This window comes from Heterodontus francisci, chromosome 10 (assembly GCF_036365525.1).
Source record: "Heterodontus francisci isolate sHetFra1 chromosome 10, sHetFra1.hap1, whole genome shotgun sequence".
Classification (NCBI taxonomy): Eukaryota; Metazoa; Chordata; class Chondrichthyes; order Heterodontiformes; family Heterodontidae; genus Heterodontus; species Heterodontus francisci.
The window spans coordinates 16498306-16516263 of NC_090380.1; the positions used below are offsets into that span (position 1 = coordinate 16498306).

The window sequence follows — 17958 nt, forward strand, 5'->3', positions numbered from 1 at the left end:
GCTCTGGTTTATTCTGTACATCGGTCAGTCTGCTAGCTGTGGTTTATTCTGTACATGGGTCAGTCTGCTAGCTGTGGTTTATACTGTACATGGGTCAGTCTGCTAGCTCTGGTTTATTCTGTACATGGGTCAGTCTGCTTGCTGTGGTTTATTCTGTACATGGGTCAGTCTGCTAGCTGTGGTTTACACTGTACATGGGTCAGTCAGCTAGCTGTGGTTTATTCTGTACATGGGTCAGTCTGCTAGCTGTGGTTTACACTGTACATGGGTCAGTCAGCTAGCTGTGGTTTATACTGTACATGGGTCAGTCTGCTAGCTGTGGTTTATTCTGTACATGGGTCAGTCTGCTAGCTCTGGTTTATTCTGTACATGGGTCAGTCTGCTAGCTGTGGTTTATTCTGTACATGGGTCAGTCTGCTAGCTGTGGTTTACACTGTACATGGGTCAGTCTGCTAGCTGTGGTTTACACTGTACATGGGTCAGTCAGCTAGCATGTCTTCAATCATGTCCATCAAATTGGCTCCCAAATGACACATGCAACAGAAGAGGTGTCCACGAAAGATCAACGCTGAAGCTGTGAAGGGTCTAATCAAAAGAGATCAATTCCAACAATGCCTTAAAGAAAAACTTTAAAACTTCAATCGAGCAGATGAAGATTGTCCACAGCGCTTGGGATGTCCTTCAGTCCAATATCATCAATGCCTGCAAAGATACACTTGGATTTTCTGTCAGAAAGCATCAGGACTGGTTTGATGAAAATCATCAAGGTGTCAACAATCTAATTGATTGCAAGTGCAAGACTTTCTGTGCCTGACAGAATGACCCAAACTCAAAGCAAAAGGAACTGGCTTACCAACAAGCAAAGGCAGAGGTACATAGGAACACCCGCAACATTCACTCCCTCCACCACCGACGCACAGTAGCAGTAGTATGTACCATCTACAAAATGCACTGCAGCAACTCCCCCGAGTCCCCTTCAACAGCACCTTCGAAACCTGCGACCTCTACCACCCAGAAGGACAAGGGCAGCAGTTGCATGGGAATATCATCACATGCAAATTCCCCTCCAAGCCACACACCATCCTGACTTGGACCTATATTGCCGTTCCATCAACATTGCTGGGTCAAAAACCTGGAACTCCCTCCCGAACAGCACTGTGGGTGTACCTACAGCAGATGGACTGAAGCGGTTCAAGAAGACAGCTCACCACCACCTTCTCAAGGACAATTAAGGATGGGCAATAGATGCTGGCCTTGCCAGCAATGCTCACATTGAGAGAATAAAAAAAAAAGCTGTGGTTTGTACTGTGCATGAGTTAGTCTGTTAGCTGTGTTTTGCATTGTTCATGGGTTACTCTGCTAACTGCAGTTTACCCTGTACATGGGAGTAGAGGCCTGCTACCCGACCCGAACCCGACGGGACCCAACAATATGTGTCTGGTTCGGGTCGGGTCCATCGTCAGGCTCCGGCTTTTGGGCTCGGCTCGGGTCGGGCCGAGTCCAGGTCGAGTCGGGCCGGACACACAGGATCAATGTTGTGCCGGTAAGTATTAAAAATAAAAAACTTACCTGAGCTGGGAGTCCCGGTTGAAACTGAGTCTGCACAGTGAGCGAGTGACGTCACTATGACTTCATCACGCATGCGCGGCAGCTTTGTGGAGGTTCCGAGTCGGGAGGTAATTGAACGGATGGCTGGGTCAGGTCGAGTCGGGGTGGGCTCGTGTTGGGTCGAGCTTGGGGCAAAAGTGGAGGGGCTCGGGTCCACAGTGGTTCGGTCGGATTCGGGTTGGGTTCGTTTTCCCGACCTAAAGTAGGCCTCTACATGGGAGTTCCTGAAAACTGGGCACATAAGATGAGTTAATTAAACAGTGCTTCTATTTTTTCTAAGTGTGATAGGAAATTCTTGTAATGATCCATCAAACACATTGTTAGATGAGCGTTAGGCAGGCATATTTTCTCATTGTGCTACTTTATTCATATGGCAAAATTGCCACAAATTTAATTCCTTCAAGATCAGCAAGTGATTCTTACCTCAGAATTGATTGACAAGCTGTGACATGCATGAAGGCCAGTATAACCAGATCTCGAACATTTGATGAAGTCAAGCTAATCTACAAATAATTGCATATGTGGGGTAATCAAATTCATTGGAGCCAAACTCTGATTTATACACCATAGAAGTGGTTTTGTGCTGTTCCTTTGTACTGTACAATTATTGGGGTCAATCTCAACCTTCAGGCAGGGAGCCTCATTTGAAGCAAGCGCTGGTCAGAGATGGGGTCTTCTGACCATCTCGAAGTGTATGGGGTCACTGACAAACCCCATTGTACCTGTACCATGCAGGAGGAATAAAAGTTTGAGGATATGAAGATGGTCACATCAACTGGATCATAAAACCACTACATTTGGATCATTTGAATTTTTAATCATAGGCTTGTGATTCCTCTTCTCTTATAGGGCAATTTAAATGAACTTGGCAAGCTTTTAATGCAAGGTTCGTTCAACGTGTGGATAGACCATAAGAAGGGTCACGCAAAAGTCAAGGACCTAGCACGATTCAAACCAATGCAGAGACACCTGTTCCTCCATGAGAAAGCATTGCTTTTCTGCAAGAGAAGAGAAGAAAGTGGGGAAGGATATGAGAAAGCCCCTTCCTACAGTTATAAACAATCCTTGCATGTAAGTAATGTCCAGTTAATATTGAACAAAGCAATCTGGGTAACATTTCTCTCCCTGTGAGACGGTCCTTGCTTATGCTTCCATAACTAGGCTTAGTCAGTGCAGCTCTCAATCTGCTCAACCTTTCACCAAATTTGCTCAACCTTTCACCACAATGCACTGTGTATTCGTTGGAACTTTAAATAGGTTTGTGTGCGCATTCAGAACTAAAACCTTAAAATGCAGCAAATCACAAATAAACTCATTAAAATGGAGCATGAAGTCAATGTGAAATCAAACTAGTTACCAATTTTAAATTTGCCAGTATCCCTATTCTGTATGTTGTATTTTTTTTTTTTTAATTTGCATTTGTGTAGAACCTTTGATGATCTCAGGAAGTGCCAAGGCATTGTACAGTGAATTAAGCAATTTTGAAATCTAGTCACTTTTGTAATGCAAGAAACACAGCAGCCAGTATGCATACAGCAAGGTCCCAAAAACAGCAGTGTGATGATGAACACATAATCTATTTCGTGATGTTTTAGAAATAAATATTGGACAGGACACAAAAAGAATGCCTTGCTTTTTAAATAGTGATGTGGATCGTCCATCTGAGAGGGTAGATGGGACTTTAGTTGAATATCTTATTTGAAAGATGGCACCTCCAACAGTGCAGTGCTCCCTCAGTACTGCACTGAAGTATCAACTTGGATTATTTATTTAAATTTTAGATTAGGGTTTGAACCCACCTCTTCTAACTTGGAGATGGAGGTGATACCAAGTGTGGAGACATTAGCATATAACTGCAACCCACCCCCTCCCCACTTCTGTTTAACAGGATCCAGAACCTACTAGATCATAATGTACATTCCTGTAGAAATGATTTGAAAGCAATAATTAGCCTCTGGAATATCAGCATTGCCAAGATCAAAGATTTGGATACCTTAGGTTTCCACATCCTCTTGAAAGTGTTGAAGTATTAGAACTTGGCAGCAAATTAGTATTAGGTCCTACATCATCATAGGTAATCTGAAGACTTCAGATTGTCTTGAAAGCTGTTGTTAAAAATGTCCACATAAAGATATTTAATTTATGTTCTAGTATGGTATATAAACAAAAACATTTTAACATGAGAACAGCCTCAAACTTAGAAGAGAGTGTGTGTGAAGGGCAGTCCAAATTGAACATTTTGTTTTATTATTCATGGTATTTGATCGTTGCTGGCAAAGCTAGCATTTATTGCCCATCCCTAATTGCCCCTGAGAAGGTGGTGGTGAGCCGCCGCCTTGAACCACTGTAGTCCGTGTGGTAGAATCATGGAAAAATTATGGCGCAGAAGGAGGCAATTCAGCCCTTCATGTCCGTGCAGGCTGAAAAAACTAGCCGCCCAATCTAATCCCACCTTCCAGCACCTGGTCCATAGCCTTGCAGGTTACAGCTCTTCAGATACATGTCCAGCTACCTTTTAAAAGAATTGAGGGTTTCTGCCTCCACCATTCCTGGCAGTGAATTCCAGCCACCCACCACCCTCTCGGTGAAAAAGTTTTTCCTCATGTCCCCTCTAATCCTTCTACCAATCACCTTAAATCTGGTGTAGAATAATGGGATATGATATATCTTGAACACTGTGACCAGTTAGATAGGTCTCTTTTTTTCTATACCAGCACTGTGCATTCCAATGCTCCTTCATAATGTGGCCTTGGTGTTTGCAGAAACATTGATACATGACTTCTTTCATTTTACAGATGACCACTGTTGGTATCACTGAGAATGTTAAAGGAGATAATAAGAAGTTTGAAATTTGGTACAATGCAAGGGAAGAAGTTTATATTGTGCAGGTAAGTGTGAGCCAAGGATTTAGGAATCATTTAGACATTAAAAGGCAAATCGAACTGTTTAATCATTTAAATCATCTGCATCCAATTACTGTTCTTTGGAAAGATGCAGCATTGTTGCCGCACAGGAATAGCACCATTCCTTCACTATTCAAAGCATTCGGTTGATAAATGAAAAGCTCATTGGCCTCAAATTTCCACAGGTTGGAATCCTGTCGATTTTTTTGCCCAGGTCATACCCACTGATATTTTTTAATTCTGCCCCCTGCCAGAGGAGGCATGGCATTTGCATGGGGCATTCGGGTCCACTTTGGGCCATATCTTTAGTTCCTGCCTACCTTATGCCAGTGGAAATTCAACCAGCCACATGCCTGTTCGTGACAATCTGGGCATTGACCAAATCCCTCCAGTTTAGGAGTCTGGGCCACCTGCCAGGCTGCATGCCAGTTTGGCCCACATGCACCCTTGTGGAAGCTAATATATCATCTTTTTCAGTATACTAGCCACTAGTTCGTTGGACTCAACCGAGGCTCAGGAGCAGGAACTTGTGACATTGTCCCAGCATGTTAATTGCCTTAAAAGCATGGGATAAAGGGTTACTAGGCATTAAATAAAGTTCCAGTGATGGTGAAGAACCAAGGTAACTGACTTTGCCCAATCTTGGATGCTTGGTTTCCCCCGACGGTATAGTTACAGTTGGGTCTGAACCCCCATGGAATTCTGGTGCTGTTGTATTTAACCAACAAAGTTTGGTGCTTTCAGTCCTTGAGGATGGAGGGATAGTGGTAGATCCGGTGATGGTAAAGTTACTGAATACATCTTACCAAAGGATCCACCCATAGGTAGGAATAAGTGAACAATTAAATACATATCAAATAGTGATAAGACTGTCATTTTAATATTTCAGACATTTAGAGATGAAAGCACAGTTGTCAGCTTTCACCTTGATCTTGGTGGTGTTGCTTTCTCTACACAGCTAAGCAGTTCAGCTACTGCCATGCAACAAGAGAGAGAGGGCAGAAACTTGGGTCCGATAACCCAGAAGTTCTCTGCAATCACAGTACCTATCTGATAAATGTATGATGTACTTGTTTATCTCTGTTTAGGCAACAACACAAGAAGTTAAAAACATATGGGTAAATGAAATAAGAAAAGTCTTAACAAGTCAACTGGAAGCTCGTAGAGGTAAGGACCATTTGTGAAACAGCATGAGCAAGTTACCTATGGATAATGTCCTCCTGTGATAGGAGGGTGGTTGTGTATTTCTGTAAAAATAAGGATTATGGGGGAATCTGATTTAGAGTGTATGATTTTCCTTTCTTAAAAATGTGAGAAAATGCAGAGCTTTAGAAATCTGGGCGATCCCATAACAGAAGCTACAAAGCCTAGATCAGTTGGAGCCCCAGAAATCTGTCTTGTGGTTGACTGCTGATATTAAGGAGTTGTAAGTTTTTTTTATTTGCTACATTAGATGGTGCATCAGACTTTGATAGGAAGAGATAAAGCATGGTACAGTTCCCATCCATTCCCATACTGTGACTGTTCTTTTTCAATGAATAGCATTGAGTGCTGTGGCATTAGAGAGCCCAATTAGGTATCGGTCATCGGATTTAAAACATCATGTGACAGATCATCTTGTTCCTACAATTGGGGCTATTGGATCAACTAGGTGCAGTGAATAAAGGAAAATGGTGCAGGAAATAGTGCATGGCCTTGACAGAACCCGTGTTCACTGCAGCCAGTTGTATACCACTGTTAGTTTATTTATCAATTTATTGAGCATTTTATTTCTTTACATGGTGCATTGTTGAATGATATATGCATGATATTAAACTCCAAATTAAAGCTTTATTAATATACAAATATTTGTTTAATATTACATTCACAACACAAGGTTAACATTAGTGTGAAGCCTTTCTAGATCATTGGTATTTGTCTCAGACCAATAATGAAATTTGAATGGTAACTCAGGCCCAAACTGACTCCAAAATGTTGTCGAGGAGAATACTGAGATTCAGACTACTAGGCTAGATGGGATTGAGGTTCACAAGGAGGAGGTGTTAGCAATTTTGGAAAGTGTGAAAATAGATAAGTCCCCTGGGCCAGATGGGATTTATCCTAGGATTCTCTGGGAAGCCAGAGAGGAGATTGCAGAGCCTTTGTCCTTGATCTTTATGTCGTCATTGTCGACAGGAATAGTGCCGGAAGACTGGAGGATAGCTAATGTTGTCCCCTTGTTCAAGAAGGGGAGTAGAGACAGCCCTGGTAATTATAGACCTGTGAGCCTTACTTCGGTTGTGAGTAAAATGTTGGAAAAGGTTATAAGAGACAGGATTTATAATCATCTTGAAAAGAATAAGTTCATTAGCGATCGTCAGCACGGTTTTGTGAAGGGTAGGTCGTGCCTCACAAACCTTATTGAGTTTTTCGAGAAGATGACCTAACAGGTGGATGAGGGTAGAGCAGTGGATGTGGTGTATATGGATTTCAGTAAGGCGTTTGATAAGGTTCCCCACGGTAGGCTATTGCAGAAAATATGGAAGTATGGGGTTGAAGGTGATTTAGAGCTTTGGATCAGAAATTGGCTAGCTGAAAGAAGACAGAGGGTGGTGGTTGATGGCAAATGTTCATCCTGGAGTTTAGTTACTAGTGGTGTACCGCAAGGATCTGTTTTGGGGCCACTGCTGTTTGTCATTTTTATAAATGACCTGGAAGAGGGTGTAGAAGGGTGGGTTAGTAAATTTGCGGATGACACGAAGGTCGGTGGAGTTGTGGATAGTGCCGAAGGATGTTGTAGGGTACAGAGGGACATAGATAGGCTGCAGAGCTGGGCTGAGAGATGGCAAATGGAGTTTAATGTGGAAAAGTGTGAGGTGATTCACTTTGGAAGGAGTAACAGGAATGCAGAGTACTGGGCTAATGGGAAGATTCTTGGTAGTGTAGATGAGCAGAGAGATCTTGGTGTCCAGGTACATAAATCCCTGAAAGTTGCTACCCAGGTTAATAGGGCTGTTAAGAAGGCATATGGTGTGTTAGCTTTTAATAGTAGGGGGATCGAGTTTCGGAGCCATGAGGTCATGCTGCAGCTGTACAAAACTCTGGTGAGACCGCACCTGGAGTATTGCGTGCAGTTCTGGTCACCGCATTATAGGAAGGATGAGGAAGCTTTGGAAAGGGTGCAGAGGAGATTTACTAGGATGTTGCCTGGTATGGAGGGAAGGTCTTACGAGGAAAGGCTGAGGGACTTGAGGTTGTTTTCGTTGGAGAGAAGGAGGAGGAGAGGTGACTTAATAGAGACACATAAGATAATCAGAGGGTTAGATAGGGTGGATAGTGAGAGTCTTTTTCCTCGGATGGTGATGGCAAACACGAGGGGACATAGCTTTAAGTTGAGGGGTGATAGAAATAGGACAGATGTGAGAGGTAGTTTCTTTACTCAGAGTAGTAGGGGTGTGGAACGCCCTGCCTGCAACAGTAGTAGACTCTCCAACTTTAAGAGCATTTTAGTGGTCATTGGATAGACATATGGATGAAAATGGAATAGTGTAGGTCAGATGGTTTCACAGGTCGGCGCAAAATCGAGGGCCGAAGGGCCTGTACTGCGCTGTAATGTTCTAAACTTCTAAAAGAATGAAGTGGAGTGAGACTATCTCCTTTGAGAGTCTTGTTTCCTCTGTTACAACCAGGTGAGAAAGGTGTCTAGGGGTCCGTCTCAGCCTTCACCTAATCTTAATGTAACAGGGTTTAATTTTAAACACACCATGTTTTTAGCTTCCTCTTGGTGAATCTTTGTTCACCACTTTCCAATTATAAGGCAAAGAAGCCAGCACAAACAGGCTTTCTAGGTTTAAAGAAGAAATTTGAAATTTATTAAACTTAAACTCTAGTTTGGTTAACGCCTATGGATAGACAACGTGCCCCACGCTACTATGCATACGCAATACACACATGCAAATAGAGACAGAAAAAAAATGAAGTGGAAAAACTTGAGGCAATATATGAAGAGTGTTTGTTACGGTTCTTCGAGCTCACTGTAGAGTCCTTGATTGTAGGTTGCCAAGCAGGTTAGTCATGTGACTAACTGGTCTGACCACGTCTTGGATTGTATCACCTTAGCAGTCTCTGGAATACTCCTCTTACAATATCTGGTGTTCAAGGTTCATTGTGGGTTGAATGTGTCAGGGAATGGTCCTTTATACTTCCAAGCACCGTCTGTTAAAATGCAAATGCCTTTTCCAGCCATGGCTGATCTGTTTAACAAGTCCTTTCTTCACTCCAGTAACAGTTTAAAATCAATGTTCATGACAAAATTAATGTGTCTCATTCTTGGCAGGTGGGGGCCTAGCATGACACCTCATTGTTCTGGTATCAGATCTGGCCCTGATTTGCATTCAGGCTACATTTATACTCTCACTGCAGCATTAGTGCTATGTAAAACCATCCAGTACCGATACTACAATTATAGTGGGAGTGCAGTTGTGCCTTGCCACATGGATATCAGAGATTGAGAGCTGGATATCCCTTTAATTTCTCACATTCATCTCAGTTCTGTGAGCTCAGTAAATAGTTCCATTTGTAATCTTTATTCATTATACTACATTAAACCATTACACACTACAGAAACCCATCATTCCTCCCAGAAATACAAATCTTCTGTGTTCTGGGAACATCTTTCTGGTGAAGTTCACGACAGATTGGAGAGAGCGGCAGTCTGTCTGTGAACTACAAGAAGGAATTGTGCCGAGTGACCTGTGTCATTTGTCACTGTGCAATACATTTGTATTTCTGCTCAAATCACAATTCGCCTTGAGGCTCGAGGGGCTGAATGGCCTGCTGCTATGTTCCTTCCCCTCAGTGCCTGCTCCAAAGGCAAGCTGTGCTTTACTCAATCCACATATTATCTCTCTAACTCACTGTCTAACACTGGTATAATGCTTGTTACTCTAAAGTTCATCTCCTCCACTCCCACTGGATATGACATCTTTAAACTATTCCAAGTACATATCGAGGCTTTTAGCTGAGGATGATCTGAAAGAACTGGCATCCCTGTGATTCAGTGTACATCCTCATCTTACACAAAATGCTGTGGCCAATGCTTCCCATTGAAGCTGCAGTCTGGTACACCAGAGAATGTTTGTAACCATGCCACCTGTGCAACATCCATAATTTACCATCCTTCAGCAGGTAATTTTCATTCTACTTGATTACAGCTGTCCCATTCCCAGTTTGTTCTATTTGTACCTTTGACTGATGTCCAGCTTTACGGGTAGTTTATGACAAGATTTTGGTCCAGTATTTGTTGAAATTTGTTTTGTTGAAGATGTTTACTATAAAGCATTTTCTTTTCCAGCTTCTAACCAGCATCAAAAGTTAGAGCATATTTCTGTGGCTCCTTTAGCTTTACCCATCAATATCAGGCAAGTATTCCATATGCTACACCAAATGTACTTTAATGTAGTCTGATGTTCATATGCAATATTATGTAACTAATATCCACTGGAAACTTTGATTACATGAGGCAGTAAAAGGTTTATGCTCATTAAACATTGTCACAAAGCAGTGCTATTTTCTGCACACTAGGAGGCTGTGTCACATATGGTTTGGTACAATTCGCTTCTTTTGTGAAAACAATGAGATTCAATGTTAAGACTTAACAGCACAATGTATGTTCAAGCAGGCTTTGCATCTCACTGGATAGGAATACAGGTCACTGAATTAGTCCTCTTGAGTTATAGTTATATAATTAGTAAAGTAAATTAATCAAGTCTATTACTGTTGTGGGAAAATGTCAGCAGTTTTATTTTGTAGTCATGCTTAGTATGGCTCTCAAAACTCCTGCTTTTAACAGTTGACTTGTATGGAAAGAAAAACATTTTTCTGATGCAGATGCCTTGCACATTTTGACGTTGCTCTTTATATTGACTAAGTTGGAAATATGCAATAGTTTACTCTTGGTTCATTGCTATTTGATGTCACATTTAAAATTCTTTAAACTTGCTGCCCACATCCTGTTTAGCTTATGATTACACTTGTTTCTGACTGTCCCTTTTTTTAAAAAATCTTACTTTTTATGTGTCAGAGTCTACTTGCATTTTTTAATCCCTACTTACATAATTCAAATGGACTAACTACTTGGCATCTATCTCTTTCCTTCTTTGTTTTATCCTTTCTAAGCAGCTTTATTTTTCTTTGTGTGTAACTCCACCCTTTATGGCAAGGAGGTCATGCCTCTCCTATCTCTCACTTGTATCTGTTCTCTCTTAACCTCTCCTTGGTTCCTGTCTTAAATTGTGCATCATGACTAATTGGGTAACATTCGGAAATAAGGGAATTTTATTCCACAAAATCTAGCTGTTATTAGTTCAGTCATGTATAATCTGTTTTTAAACAAGATCCTCTTTTGAAAAAATTAATGTGTTTACTGCTCGTTGCCTTTTACTTGGTTACAATTTTTATGTACTCTATTTTACTCTCTTGCCAGTCCCTTGCGAAGCCCACAGAAAGTGAAAAGAGCTGAGATTGTGAGCCCTGAAAATCATAATATTTCAGTGACCTCACCAAAGAAACAAGAAAAAGGGAAAGGTACAGTGTGATATATGATACAAGGAAGGGTATGATTTGATATCAAAAGAAAGACTTGCATTTATAGAGCACCTTTCATCACCACAGTATGCCCCAAAATGCTTTACAGCCAATGAACTACTTTTTAAGTGTAGTCGCTGTTGTAATGAGGGAAACACAACAGCCAGTTTGCATAGAGCAAGCTCCTGCAAACTGCTTTGTGATATTGATTGAGGGATAAATAATGACCAGCACACCGGGGATAGCTCCACTGCTCTTCTTCAAATCGGTGTCATGGGATCTTTTACCTTCCCTGACAGGGCAGACAGGGCCTCGGATTAATTTCTCATCCGAAGAACGCCACCTCTGACAGTGCACCGTTCCCTCAGTACTGCACTGGTGTGTCAGCCGTAATTTATTGCTCAAGTCCTGGGGGTGAATTTTACCAGTCCCCCAGCGCCATGGGGGGGGCTGGTAAAATTCTGTGAGGAGAGGCCCGCCTCGACCCGCAATGTCGAGAAGGGCCCGTTGCATATTACTGGCAGTGGGGGGACCTTGATGTGCCCCCCCCCCCCCCCCCACCGGCTGCCTGGCGGCGGGCCTTCATCTCCATATGTTGGTTGCCATTAAATATATTCAAATGAACTTACCTGCCAGGCCTTTGTGCGCCTTGGGAACTCTGCATGGTGGGGAGGGGGGAGTAATAAAAATTTTCAGGGTGGGAGGGGTGGAGGAGTGGGGAAATCCATTTTTATTGGATGTGGGGATGGTGGGAAGAGATTGAAGGACTAAAGATTGAAGGTTGGGGGGGATGTTTGGGTATTTGAAAAATCAATTGAGGGTCATTTCGGGCAATGAAATGACCATGGGGGAGGGTTTGGGGAAGGGCCTCCATCACTTAATTTTCTTTTCTTTTGAATCACTAATGTTTTCCCTTTTAAAAATTAATTGTAAGGGCTTGAGGCTCTTTAAGAATGGTGCCGGATGCTATTGCCAGGGACGTGGTGGCTGCCCCTTCTACGTCATCGGGGGCGGCCACTCTCCTTCCTGTATTTAAATGAGGCCCCGTACGTAATATCGTGGGGGCTCGGCGGTGGCCATTGAATGCGGGTATGTCGCTTTGTTTAAAGGGCGCCACCGTGGCATGCGGTGTCTGAATAAAATTCAGCCCCTGGAGTGGGACTTGAAACTACAACCTCCCGACTCAGAAGTGAGTCTGCTACCCACTGAGCTGCAATTAACACTTGCGGTAAATAGGAAGGGTATAATCTGTTTTGTTTGTTCATTCTATGACGAAAAGGAAGGGTACAGCGTGCTATTTGATGAAACGGAGGTATACAATGTGCTATATGATGAAAGGGAGGGGAACTATGTGCTACATGATGAAAGGGAGATGATGCAAGGGAAGGGTACGTTGCGCGAGATGATGAAAGGAAAGGGTATGATGCGCGAGATGATGAAAGGAAAGGGTACGACGTGCTGGATGATGAAGGGAAAGGGTACGACGTGCTATATGATAAAAGTGTAAGATTAGATAAGATAAGCTTGTGGGGGTTTAATGCCCCTTTCTAAGGCAGAAACAAACGTGGCTACAAAGCTTTAATGTGAATGGACTTTATTGAGGTAAAGGTAAAGAGAAGTTTATTAAGTTTTCAGGTAAGCTATAGTCACAAACTCGGGTAATGATTAACAGTCTATCACAGATTATACTACCTGGAACTAGACGGCTGGAGCATAAGACGAGTTTCTATTACAGCTTTAGTCTTCAAGTTTTCTGTCTCTCAACTCTTGTTCAAAATTTTCTCAGCCGTGTAGAGCCACAGAAAAGATATCTTTTAACCTGGCTGCTTTCCAACTCACCCTCCCTTTCCACAATCAACTTTAGCCTAGTGTTAAAGGATGCCTTTCTTAGCTTAGAATCGTTCTTTCGTTGTTGCTAACCCTTCAAATTTGCGTAGCTAAGATCCTTTTTGTTGACGACTTTATCTCCGTGCTTTTACATTCCGTAGTCTCTTATCGCATTGGGAGATAAATCTACATTTTGTATTCACAGAAGCTGTTTTCACTGTCTGCTCTCAGGTTTTTCTTTGCTGCAAGTAAGCTTTTTAAAACTTGACATAATCTCCCAGAATCCCTCTACCTTGACATCAGGTCTATACTCTCCCCTATTCCTACGTTTTCCTACTTTAACATACTACAAAAAAGGTTCGACCGAAGCTAAATGTTAGTTAATAATAAGTCAGTTGTTAGTTTATAATAGCTAGATTTTAACATTTAGTATTCTGGTTCGTAACTTTTAAGTAACCTAATAATCTTACAAAAGAGAAGGATATGATCTGCTATATAAGGAAGAGTACAATGTGCTATATGATAGGGAGGGTTACAGTGTGCTATATGATGAAAGGGAATGGTACAATGTGCTATATGATGAAATGGAAGGGTACAATGTGCTGATATGAAAGGGAGGGTTGCAATGTGCTATATGATAAAAGGGAAGGGTACAGTATGCTAATATGATAAAAGGGAAGAGTACATTGTGCTGTGTATTCGGCGAGTAAATCTATATGAGGTCTTTACTGGGAACAGTCATGTTGAAACTTTATTTACAGCTCCCAACATAGACTGCAACAGAGAAGCAGTATAGCAGTATACCAATGCTTAGCTATCACGGTACAATAAGCGAGTTCAATACAGTACGCTACACTCCCTCCCCATTTTAAAAACAAAACTTATACATGAGAATGTAATATGGTACTCGTACATGATTTCCCAGAATACAATAACATTACTCTGAAATTTAACAGGTTTAATTGCATGCTTGTTACTGTAATTCCAATTAAAACATATATAACCAATCCTTCCAGAGTAACTTGTATCTTAAAAAGTTTTCCTTAACATCAGTATGTCTTTAACAACATAATTATCATCTGACAAAAAATAATGAAGAGATTAACTTATTCCTTCCTCCTTCCTACATACTTTCAATTAACCTATCTGGCTTCTTTCTGTTTCTATATGGATATCTTCTTCCATTTCCATTGGCTTGACTCTGCTCTCCCAACATCTCAGACAGTGTCAACCCTGAACTTGGACTTTGGCTACCAACTCTACATAATGGTTGGGACTGTGAAATTGATTGATTAGTCTTACTCAAAGACCCTGGGGGGGAATTGTATGCTGTTCGCCGCGGCGGATTTGGTGGCATGTGGGGTGGTAGAATTAGGGAGTTTTTTTTTGGATTCCCAATGGTGGGATATTTTAGAGAAATTAAGTTGGTGGCGGGCTTGCGGTGTTCAGGGGTTCCCCAGCATGGTGGCAGATTGCAGCTTTGCGTTCATTTAAATGACACAAATACTTAATGCTCATATGCATTGTTACAATTTAGCCCTACCTTCCAGATTAAGTGAACGTTGAGCGATATTCCCATGCCACACCATTCACAATTGCAGCAGTCAGATTTGTGCAATTGAGTCTCTGGTCTTTGCTTTTCTCTCTCTAACTTATTCGCTAAACTAACAGCAGCATTTGAATGGATGTCTGCCTCCAGGCCGACACCAGCAAGGGTGAATCTTGTCAGGGGATAGCGGCGAAGGCATGATTGGGAGCTACATGGAGGAGCAGGGCTGGGTAGTTGAGGGGGGAAAGGATGGGGCAATCAGGTGCATGGAGGAGCAGGGGACGGTAGTTAGGGAAGGCAGGGTGGAGCTGATCGGGTGCATGGAGAAGCAGGGTTGGGTAGTCAGGGAGGAATTGTGGAGTGATCAGCTGTATCGAGGAGCAGGGGAGGATGGAGTGGAGTGTCCAGGGTGTTAAATTGTTGATGAAGATGCATATTGTCAGCTGCGGGGGAGGTGGCTGGATTCTATCAGTACTGTGTGAAGATATTTGGCAAGAGCCTAAAGGGAGGGATGAGTGCTGTCAACATTGGGGAGCTGTGGGGCAAATTGAGGGTAATGGCCAACAGAGGGAATTGTCACAGTCAATGGGGACAAATAGATTCTGTAGCTGGGGACGGTCAAGACGAATGGGTGGGTGTTCAACAGCTTCATATGGAGTGGAATGGGACTTGGCAACAATGGTCAGTTTGATGTGAGGAGGTTAAAGGGTAAGAGTCTGCATGTTGATAGGAACGGGGGAAGGGATGACATGAATGCATTGATGATTACACTGTGCATGGTAATGAGGAGTGGCTCAATGGTAAGGGAGGGAAGGGTAACGGTAACATTGGGTGGGTGATGGGCTCAAGCTGGAAGGTTGCAGTAGGAGGTTGGAAGGTGGGGGACTTTCCCTGAATTACACGTGTTTAATTTTCCCACGATAATGGAAATCACATGGACACTCAAGGAGAGTGGGTGGAGGCAAACAACAGTGGGTGTGTCTTCTATCTGACTGCAATTTGAAGGCTGTTATAAGGGAGCTGTTCATTGCCTCAGTGTTTCAGCTCACTGACAACAGAGGGCAGAATCGCCACGCTCCTGTTTATTTATTGTTCAGAATAGCTGCAGCGACATGGGTCTCATACACCCAATTTGTCTAGTACCAGGGGAAGAAGAGCAAAGGGAGAGACTAATGAGGGCTCTTTTCCCTCAACTCATGATGTCTGAGTGCCAGCGACCGGCAGAACAGGAAGGTGAGGATGCTCCGAATGATAACATCCAGGAACGGCCTTATTGAATATAGGCACTGGCACAGCATTACATCCTCAGGACAAGGACAAATTACCTACAGACGTCAGAGAGGAAATGCCAGAGACGCCCAAGAATGTCATGTGAAATGGTCACAGAAATTTGTAGGATCCTGCAGCATGACCTGCAGCCGCTTGGCTTCGGTGGGATTCCCATGCCAGTTGTCCTCAAGGTGATTGCTGCATTCAATTTTTTTTCCAGCAGCTCCTTCCAGGGATCCACAGGTGACATGTTGCATCAAAGAGGTGACAATGCCCTTTTGTGACGTGCCAATAATTTCATCTTCTAATCTGTGGACTAGGACAGTCAAGCAGCAAGGTCTGCAGCCTTCGGCACCATCACTGGGTTCCCTAGAGTGCAAGGGGTGATCGACCGTGGCCATTAGAACTCCCTGGGACTAGCCTGCTTTCTCTCTTTAAACATGTAACTAGTTTGCGACCAGAGAAGAATCATGCATGTTTGCGCGCATTTCCCAGGGAGCTGTCATGACTCATACATTTTGAGGAACTCCCAGCTGCCAGCAGTTTTTGAGGAACCAGCTAAAGTGGACGGTTAGATTCTGGGTGACCAGGGTGTTACCCTCTTTGTACATGATTGATGACACCAGTACGTCATCCCCCAAGTGTTGCTGCAGAGAGGTACAATGCTGCACATGCATCACCACATCATCACATACAGAGCCATCATCGAACACACCATTGGCATGCTGAAAATGCAATTCCATTGCCTTGACCTGTCTGGAGGGGGTTCTTCAGTATGTGCCACAGAGGGTGTCATGAATAATTGTTGTCTGCTGTGCGTTGCACAACCTTGCAATTAGACGTGGCAACATTCTGTAGGTGGACGAACACCCATCCTCTCCAGATGAGGATGACTATGAAGAGGGTGAGGAGGAGGAGGACAACAATGACGACGATGCATCATCGATATGAGGGTCGTGGAAAGACCGGTAAGGAACATCAGGGAGAACCTCATTTATGCACTTTTCAGCCAGCAATAAACCACATCATCAAGGAACGATGGGAGGAAAAACAACAGTTCCCTACAGAAATTCCCTTTTGCATGAGGTCTTATTCATCATTGCAATCTTAATGAAGCGTGGCTGTGCTTTGATGTGATTGGCATTTGAAATCATCTACGGGCTACAATGAATACAAATACACACCGCTGCAAGCAGTGTTAAGTTATGACCGTACAAAACAAAAGTAAGGCATGACAATGGAAAAAGTCATCAATAGGGAAACAGCCATCACTGAAAACTGGAGGTTCAAATTCCAATGAGATATGAACACTTGACATTTCCTGAGATGCTTTGCAAACATCATTGCGTTCCTGCCATAGGCCTCCAAAAAACATCTTTGTATTCATCTGTAACCAAGCAAAACATTACTGAGAGTGGATCAAATTTTGCATGAAATAAAAATGTATTGATTAATCTTTTCTGTTGTCACAATATGTACAGCAGCCATGCTACCTTCACGCTCAAAACTCTTTCAATTTCCTTTTACTCCCACTATGTCTCGGTGCTACCCCGGCATTGGCAGCTGAGGTGGAGGCAATCTGCTCAGTGCATTGCCCCGTTGCTGTGGATGACCGTGGTGGGAGTCCTCTGGAGGAACGGGGCATTGATGGCTCTATCCTACTGGGAGTCTGGAGCAAGGGGGATTTAGTATCCCCTGTTGGCTCGCCTGCTGGAGGTAAGGGGGTCAATGTCGATGTGGAGGATGAGATGCCACTTACCCGAGGAATGTCCTGAGAGAAAGGCCCTGGGGCAGCTGGCACACGCTCCTCCTCCATCTGTGTGCATGATGGCAAGTGCCTGTCTACCTGAGGGGAAGGAGCACCTGGAGGAAGGTCCAGGTTTCTCATCCCCCTCTTACTTATACTCTGCTGCATAAAGCCAAAGGCAACAGCGATGGAGTGCAGGTCATATTGTATATGGATCGAGTGCTGAAACAGACTCGCCACGGAGCTTGCCAGATTTTTGACTGAGGAAGCCATACGCTCAGATGTCCGGGACATGGCAGACGTCATGACTTGCGTGGACTCCTCCAGGCATGCGCAAAGCCATGCATGACCTCAGGCATACACGACATACTTTCCACATAGTTTTGCTGCGCATCTTGTAGCTACAAACAGAGGATCATTGAGCATGGGGCCTGCTCCCCAGCAGTCCTCCAATTGCCAGGGGTCCCTGCTGACGCATGCTTCCTCAGCTA

General features: G+C 43.2%; 1 protein-coding gene across 6 annotated transcripts in view; it reads left to right on the forward strand.

Annotated features, from left to right (window-relative positions):
- The window catches only part of mcf2la (mcf.2 cell line derived transforming sequence-like a), a 418987-nt gene that overhangs the window by 294582 nt on the left and 106447 nt on the right, over window positions 1-17958 (forward strand). For all 6 annotated transcript variants that reach the window (XM_068040155.1, XM_068040156.1, XM_068040153.1 and 3 more), the window contains 5 exons: window positions 2458-2679; window positions 4404-4496; window positions 5600-5678; window positions 9844-9910; window positions 10975-11075. In XM_068040155.1, the coding sequence (XP_067896256.1) occupies window positions 2458-2679; window positions 4404-4496; window positions 5600-5678; window positions 9844-9910; window positions 10975-11075 (562 nt within the window). The remainder of the gene's footprint in view (window positions 1-2457; window positions 2680-4403; window positions 4497-5599; window positions 5679-9843; window positions 9911-10974; window positions 11076-17958) is intronic.